At 38.8% G+C, this 8600-nt stretch overlaps 2 protein-coding genes across 2 annotated transcripts; one reads left to right on the top strand and one right to left on the bottom strand.

The window, feature by feature from the left end:
- On the top strand, nt 1-1192 carry LOC118754784 (phenoloxidase-activating factor 2-like; the record flags this gene model as incomplete). The annotated part of the gene is given in 1 exon segment (XM_036489663.1): nt 1-1192. A coding segment is annotated over 1 exon segment (1092 nt), but the record flags the coding sequence as incomplete, so codon positions are not given.
- LOC118754785 lies at nt 1119-7930 on the bottom strand. Its single transcript, XM_036489664.1, has 2 exons — nt 7887-7930; nt 1119-2309 (listed from the first exon to the last, which is right to left on the bottom strand). The coding sequence occupies exons 1-2, from the start codon at nt 7913-7915 to the stop codon at nt 1352-1354; spliced, it is 987 nt and encodes a 328-aa protein (XP_036345557.1). The 5' UTR covers nt 7916-7930; the 3' UTR covers nt 1119-1351.
- Nucleotides 7931-8600: the final 670 nt, after the last annotated feature.

The raw sequence follows: 8600 nt of genomic DNA, 5'->3' as shown, positions 1-8600 counted from the left end.
GATCCCTCACAACCGCAAATCGAATTCAACTCGACAAGTGGCCGGGGACCATGTAACTGTGTACCATATCACATGTGTGATCCCACCACGGGCACTGAAACCACATCAGTTGAGGATGGTGAATTTGACGGGTTCGGTTTGATCGACATACGCTTCAACAACGACGATCCTGTGTGCGAACACTTCCTCGATGTCTGTTGCGATAGTCAAAGGCGACGTAGCGACAGCCTCACGCCCAAACCACAAGAACAACGGCCTGAGCGTCAAAAAGGTTGTGGCATACGCAATGTTGGTGGAATTGATTTCAACATTACAGGTGCCTATGATAACGAGGCTGGTTTTGGTGAGTTCCCTTGGACTGTGGCACTACTGCAGGCCGGCAATTATAGCTACTTCTGTGGCGGTTCACTTATACACCCGCAAGTGGTGCTGACGGCAGTGCATTGCGTTATTGGACGTGCGGTCTCGAGTTTCATGATACGCGCCGGTGAGTGGGACTCACAGACCACCAAAGAGCGTCTACCCTATCAGGAGCGCAGTGTGCAAAACATCATTACACATCCCAAATTTAATTCACGTAATGTTGGTAATAATTTCGCTTTGGTGGTACTAAGTCAACCACTTGTCTTGGCCGATCACATCAATGTTGTCTGTCTGCCACAGCAAAATGCAGCGCCGCTTGCCAATACGCAGTGCTTCGCCAACGGTTGGGGTAAGGATGATTTCGGTGAGGCTGGACGTTATAGCACCATTATGAAGCGTGTGCCCTTGCCTATTGTGGACTTTGGCAGCTGTCAGACGCGCTTGCGCGGCACACGTTTGGGACAGAAATTCGTGCTCGACCGTTCATTTATTTGCGCTGGTGGCGTGCGTGGTATCGATACATGCCAAGGAGATGGCGGTGCACCACTAGTCTGTCCAATTGGGTTGCCTGCGGAAAATCGTTACGAGCAGGATGGCATTGTGTCGTGGGGTATCGGCTGCAAGGATGATATACCTGCAGCGTATGCAAGCGTGGCGACGGCGCGTGATTGGATTGATCAGCAAATGTACAGCTTGGGCTATGGCACGACTTCTTATACACCGATTTAAATGCAAGAATATACATATGTACATACTTTTAGCAGACAGGCATACTCACACTTGCATACTTGAGAGATTATAAACTTTCGAAAAAATTATTAAAAATAAACGTAATGACTTTTATTTAGTTTATAACGTACCTACATACATGCATTAAAATTTACTCATGTATATATAAATATGTATGCTTTTTTATTATTTATATACAAAACTTAGAATGAAATGCACATAGCATTTGTATTGAATGATCAAATCCAGGTAATGCTTTTCAATCTGCTTTCAAATGGAACTCGAAATCCTGCTCTCTGCCATCGTTTGTGAAAATTCTTACATACGAATGTTTTATGCCATATTTCCAGAATGCTATGTAAGGCAAGTAATAAAAGATTAGTGTATTCAACCAGATGCGGAAGTTGAGATACCAGCGCACAATGCCAAATTTGTGCAGATAGGTCACTAGGTAGAGGCCGTACGTTATGAGAAAGCGATCATACCAGCCTAAATCGTAATAGTAGAGCTTTTGCTTCGCATCAGCCTGGCTACCGGGACGATGATCAAATTCAAAGTACTCATAACCTCGCACACAAGCCAGTCGTTTGGTAAAAAAAAGCACCGATCCGGTAGTGAGTGTCGTATTCAATGGCCACAAACCATCGATTAATGCCTTCGTCATTTGTTCAAAATCGGCGCTGGTATTCGCTAAGGCCGGCTCATATACACGTCGCATCACAATGTCCAGCCTTGATTTGGTCTCAGCCCAATTGCGCCCACAAATATTGTATTCATCTTTGATGCCGAGCAAGTAGCCGAGCACACGCCACATATGTGACGTACTCTCGAAATATTCCTCATCGTACAGCTGCACGCGTGGCGCACCCAAAGTGGCAAAGCCAATAAAACCGAACTGTGTTAGCGCAAGATCCTTTTGTGTTATTTGGCCTGCACCAAGTTTGTTACACGCGCGACTAGAATTTGAATGCGCTTTGCGTACAGCGCGTAGGCTAGTCCAAAATTTCGATTTCTCTCCGGCCGTTGGTGAGTAATCGTACCAGGCGTATGTGTGCAGAATTGTGCGTACGTAGCGTCGAAAAGCAGTGGCACAAGTGGATGACTGGCGTGTACATTGCAGTAAACGTAGTATGGACGGAATTGCGAGCACAGCGACCAGGCCGTAAAGCATGCCGGCGGTAATGAGGAAGCGATATTTGTTCATGTACGATTGGCCTCTGAAATGGAAGGAAAATACATATATGTATGTATTATACACAAACACTTTTTTGGGTTTAATAAATTCATTGTTTTAATGTTAAAATAAATAAATGAAATATTTGTTAAGAAAAATATTATTTCTAAGGCCTCCAGCAATTGATTATGCGCTGGGTTCGGAATGCGCTACCTAAAAACATTGTCCAATGAAAGCCCTTAGATGTCTCGAATGACGCTGACGACGGACGGACGGACAGACAGTCACCGCTTAATCGATTTCTCTTTTCATTCTGATCATTTATATATCTATCTCGATTCGTTTCTTTATAAGTGTTGGCAGCGAATATTTACACATTACTTAACTTTAAAAGTAAAATTCAAATGTTTACGGCAAAACCACGATATTTTATCGGTTTTGTTATCGGTTTTGTTATCGATATTTTTGTTTTGATTTTTTATCGATATTTTTATCGATTTTGTTATATTTTTATCGGTTTTGTTATCGATATTTTTATAGATTCTTTATCGTTATATTTATCGATTTTACTATCGATTGTGCTATCGATATTATTATCGATTTCTGTATCGATATTTTTATCGATACTTTTATCGGTTATGATATCGATATTTTAATCAATTTTGTTGTTGATTTTGATACCGATATTTTTATCGATTTTGTTATCGATATTGTTATCGATTTTGCTATCTATATTTTTTTTCGAAATTGTTATCGATAACTTTATCTGTTTTGTTATCGATGTTAATAACGATTTTGTTATCGATACACATGATGTGACATTATATGATAGAACATCACATGATGGCATGACTTGACATCCTATCACGTCATTTCACATTATATCACATGGCATCTTATCACGTCATCGCACCTCACATCATCTAGGAGAATATGTAGATGAAGAAAAGGATAAAAGCAAAGATAAAAACAAAGATGTAAGCTAGATATGTAATGTAAGTTTCACTTCTCCAGTGTGGGCCAGGCGCACTTACTTTTTTTACTATTAACTTACATGAATTAAATTAATGGTAAGATGTATTTTCTTTTTGAAATCCCAAACTTTTTTCAGCGACTCAGCCTCAGTTGTAGCTGCTGTGTATCAGATCAGGCCGCATGATCGAATACGAACGACTTCACTATAATGCTTTTTGTACTGGGTGGCGCCGAATGAGCTATATGGTTTGAATTCTTTATAACAGTTTTTATTACTCTATGCCAACGGGATCCACGCCTGGAAATGACCTGCCAGCAGCGTTGCCGAATGCTTTTGCTGAAAAATCGTCATTTTACCTTGAAAAAATCGTAATTTCGGCCAAAAAAACCGAATAAGCTATATGGTTTGAATTCTTTTTAACAGTTTTCTTTGGGGATATTTGAAAGAAAGAGTATACGTTAACAAACCAAGAACCATTCTCCAACTCCAAACCAACATTCGAAATGAAATCATGGCCATTACACCCGAAATTCTGCGAAAATATATGAAAAATTTGTAGGGTTGTTCGACTTCACTACAAAGTCGACTTTCGACTTTTTGATCGACTCTGTACAGTCGACTTTAAAAGTCGACCGATCCAGGAAGAAAAGTCGACATTGTTCGACTTTTTTTGGTCTTTAGAATAATCTGTAATTTAGTGAAATTCAATGCTAGGTAAAAAAAAAACAGACACTAAAGGATTTTTAAAAATTTTGAAAATTGCTCCATTTATACGGCATGAAAATTTTTGAAAAAAAATTTTAAATTCTCACAAAAAAAATTCTAAAAAATTTTTGAATCGATATTTGGTAATTACGGACAACTTTTTGAAAAATGTGGCCTTTCCGATGGAGCAGAATTGGCGGGTATTGGTAGAAATATAAGTGCCACTTTATAAGCATGGATAAATATGGGAGTAGCCCAGACAGCTAGTGGATTGGGACTATCCCCACGACTAATGTCGCATATTAACTGGAATCCTACCAGCAACGTTTTTAGCGGTGTTTAAAATTTTGTACCTTACGGATTGGTCAAATTCGAACCAAAGACTGTCTGTAAAAACTTACATAAACTCAAGCAGAAAAACTTTCTTGCATGAAATTGTTAAAATAAATATAATAATAATATAATATGTTTATCTTACATCATTATTAACTGAAGATTGTGGAGACAAACGATTAACAAATTTGAGGAATTTGTTTTCGTATAATAATTTTATGCGCTGCTCTTAAATGATTTGTACTGTTGTACTGTCATTAAAATTCATTTCGCTACCACACTTTTCACATTTGACTTCAGTTTTATTGCCTTTTTTTTTAAATACGACCAAACAGCACTCCGCGAGCTTGTTGGAAGATCAGTTTTTATTGGCAAATAAATTAAAAAAAAGTCGACAGTCGAAAGTGAAAAGTCGACTTCAGTCGACTTCCATTAACTGAAAGTCGATCACTAAAATTCGACTTTCAGGAGTAAAAAGTCGATTTTGGTCGAAAGTCGAAGTCGACTTTGCCATCCCTAAAGATTTGCTAAGAAGAGCACGTATGTGCGAAGCAGAAAATGGACATCACTTACAGGATATCGTTTTTCAAAGCTAATTGCAAAAAATTCCCCAATAATATACTGTATTTAAAAAAAATATATATAATAGTCGCATAAATAAAAAAGTTATAAACCATTTAAACCATATAGCTCATTCGGCGCCACCCTGTACTACACAAAGTCATTCATGCGAAGGCGGCCATCTCTGAGCGCTAGTCATGGGGAATAGTCATGGAAGTTGTTATCCTCCGCAGATGAAAAGTGAGGTGGAAACTATTAAAAATTTGCACTGCCTAGCGGCCTACATCGTATGTACATACATACATACATGATTTTCAAGACCGTAAATTTACAGGGAATGCTTGATTTGCAAGGCATTTAAGCGATTAGAAGATGCGTACATAAATTACTAATTTTAAAACAAGAATTATGGAATGAATTATTAAATACAAACGTACACATCTGTACATACACATATATATATGTATTATTAGAAATCATAGTGGGTATTGTCTATGTCTCGAGGCAAAAATGTCAATAAAATTTATGAGTTTTACACATTTTATGATACGACTGTAAATATGTATTAAGCTATACATTATGGGCGATGAATTTTAATTAAAAGATTATTTTATGTATTGTTAAAAAAATATTGAGTTAGATCGTGTGCTTCTTCTTAATTGTTTTATTATGCTTTCTGCATGAGACATAAAAAAGAAGTTAAAAATAATGAGATACATATGCATTTACGTTGATCGTAGCAAATATTTTTGAATTCGCAACGCATGTACATACATTAGGGTGGAACAACATGTTTTTTTCAGCCAACCCCCAGAACTAAGAATATCGGACCAGATAAACAAATGCATATACATATGGAGTCCCTGCAAAGTTGCCTGTAACAGAGTTGTGAGTGGATTTTGAAAGTTCTCGATTGGCCGTTGCGACTGCAATTCTCCGACGTTGCGCAGGTGGACGCATGTTCTTTATCTTACACAGGCGCATGCGGACAGACTTGGCTTCTCAGATGGAACGCACCCAAGAACGCTTGAGGCGTATCACAACTTTTACCACAACGTGATCAATTTGGTTCTTGGCCTTTTAATCAGGGAATACCCAAGTTGTTTTATGGATATTTAGATGCTGGTGTTCTCGTGCAGACAACAGCACTCACTGTACTGTTTTCATATCCCTTTTAACCTCTTTTAAAACTGCACGATTTATGAATAAATCGAAGCAGATTTTTGAGTGTCAGAGAGCTAAGGGGTTCGTTCTTGCAAAGTAGGGGAAGTAGCGGAAAAAGTGTTCCACCGTATCATTCTCTTCAAGGCAGGATGGGCAAATGGAGTTGTCATGTACACTTGTCCATAGCCAGGTGTTTGCGCCACGTGAAGGGACCAGTCATAAGTTCTACAAGTTGTCTGAAGCCTTCTGAGATTGAGGGAAAAATGAGTTATGCCCACCTGCAGCCCCTCGACCCCTTCCAGGGTATCAGACGTAAACTACTTTCTCAAGCTGGAAGACCGGGGAATATGTCTAAGAGGAGTGTGAAGGTTGTCCCCATTATCTTCGATAAATTCCTTAAGTTTATCAAGCAGATTTTTCATGCTCCACCATACCACTGACTCTTAGCTAATTATGGGTCTGATCATAGAGGTCCAAAGGACTATGTAAATTGCCGTCAATGCTTTTATGGTCTTGTGCTCCATGTGAGATTTCCACGATAGTTTTGAATCTAGTAATACTCCTAGATACTTCACTTCTGGAGAAGTCTGAATTGTTACTCTCTCTAGTGAAGAGCACAAAACTAGTTTTGGTTTGGTTAGCGGTTATCACATTTCCATTACACCACATTGTCGCGCTTTCCTGCAAACAGCGGACAGCGATGGGCCCGTGACTGGGTAGACAAATCGTCTGCATAGGCTTTAGCGTAGATATCAGTATCATTAAGAGTGACAAGAAGGGAATCAATTATCAGACACCAGAGTGGAGAGCTGCCTGAATCCTGATGACCCGAACGAATTTACTAGTACAGAATCTACTCCATGTCGTAGAGTAGAATTGCACATGCTATCGAAGGTGCCATTGTCAACAGGCTCGGCACAGTGCTTCTTGCATTCTCCGTCTCCTTCGAAGGCGTAAGAATCACCTGATATCCAGGAAAGTGAGTCTCTAGAAGAGCAGAGAGAGTCTCAATCCTAGTTTGCGAGAAAGAGCCATCAGGCTTTCTGAGTGAACTCGGCTTTGTAGCTGGGCATTCTTCAGAACTTTTAACAGCCTAGCGGTTTGACCCAAGCTTTCAAGCAGTGCTTGTATGCTTTTCCTAGGCGCTCATAGACACGCTGCTTGGGCTCATCGCCCTTCTCCTCCAAACGGACGTGCACCCAAATTAGGATGATATAATTGAATTTAGCTCTAAAACGGATCGTGGCAATTCGGTCACTCAAGGGACTATGCGATTATCTAGGGATTTTTTGTCCAGTTCATAAGATCTACACCGATCATTCGAACGTGCTAAATTAAACGGTTTCGGCTGTAGATTTGCAATAAAAACCTTATTTTCCGAAATGAGTTGCCACCTCTTAAAAATTAAATAAATCAATTATTACAAAATGGGTATCAATCGAAAAGGTTTTTAAATGTTTTTTTCTTAACTTAACTATGGGAGGGTTAAAAAAAAAAACAAAATCGATTTAAACTAAGGGAATTAGGTAAGAGAAATATGTATCGAAAACGAAACGAAAGGGGTTTCAGAAGGTAGTAGTTTGAAAATATTTTGAAGAGGGCTACCATCTGCTTGAACACTAAGAATATTTTAGAGGTGTTAACTTAACTCGTCAATTAATTAATATATGTATCGCAATGTTAGAAAAAGGAGAGATAACAAGGTTTTAGCTTGAAAATATTACCTTTGAAGAAGGCTGCCATCTGTTTCAAAGGTTTAATTTAATTAACTAATACAAAAGTTATATGAAATATAAAATTTCGAGAGTCAAACGAAAGAATATTAAGAAATCTTTAGTTTGAAAATTTGGAAGGTTTTAAGAGTGTTATATAGCCGCTTACTTGGACAAGGAGGGGCAGCATGCAGGCATGCTTGCAGGCCCTGGCTAGCTCGCCAGTGGGGGGATGCAGACCTTCCTTGGCTTTAGCTATATTAACAAAAAAAAATTTAATAATGCCTGATTTTGAGCAGTTGCAGTGTTACAAAAAGAATGGAAAACAAAAGAAAAACAGGACAAAAGAAATGTAAAGAAACGTAAAGAGAGACAGTCCGAGTCAGGTGGAGTCGCCCCAGGTGGAGTCGTCGCCTTCTGCGTGTACTCCACGAAGCCATGGACGCTGCTGCGAATCCTTCCTTTTAGCAGCGTTCCCTTTGCCTGACAAGTATCTATGTCGGTCAGTCCAAGACGGTCCTCTCCGTATCGGCATTATGTCAACCACACTTCCCCTTGATCTCGCAAGCACAACACCCACACCAAAAATTAATAATCTATCACTCCATACCGCTGTTAAACCCTTCACCTATCGAAAAATACAAATCTTAGTTTCATAATACGTATTCACTCCTTTTCTTTATTTTATTTGCCTATATATGAGTAATTCAGAACTAATGCTATAACCTGAGAAAAATTTAACTTCTGCAACAAACTTTGGTATATGTATGTATTATTGAACTTTGTAATTCTATATATAAACAAATATATGAAACAGATTAAACTAAAAGGAAAAAAAAAACGGAGAAAGCTAATTTTTAGTATTCTTGATAAAAAAATTCAA

This window comes from Rhagoletis pomonella, unplaced genomic scaffold (genome assembly GCF_013731165.1).
Source record: "Rhagoletis pomonella isolate Grant_MI unplaced genomic scaffold, Rhpom_1.0 Rhpom_scaffold_04625, whole genome shotgun sequence".
Lineage (NCBI taxonomy): Eukaryota > Metazoa > Arthropoda > Insecta > Diptera > Tephritidae > Rhagoletis > Rhagoletis pomonella.
This window is presented reverse-complemented; position numbering and strand designations above follow the sequence as displayed.

Bases quoted from the DNA above. Each gene is read 5' to 3' on its own strand.
- LOC118754785 (XM_036489664.1), bottom strand. From the start codon at position 7,915: ATGCCTGCATGCTGCCCCTCCTTGTCCAA. The intron at 2,310-7,886 runs GTAAGCGGCTAT...CTTCCATTTCAG, and splicing joins TGCTGCCCCTCCTTGTCCAA to AGGCCAATCGTACATGAACA.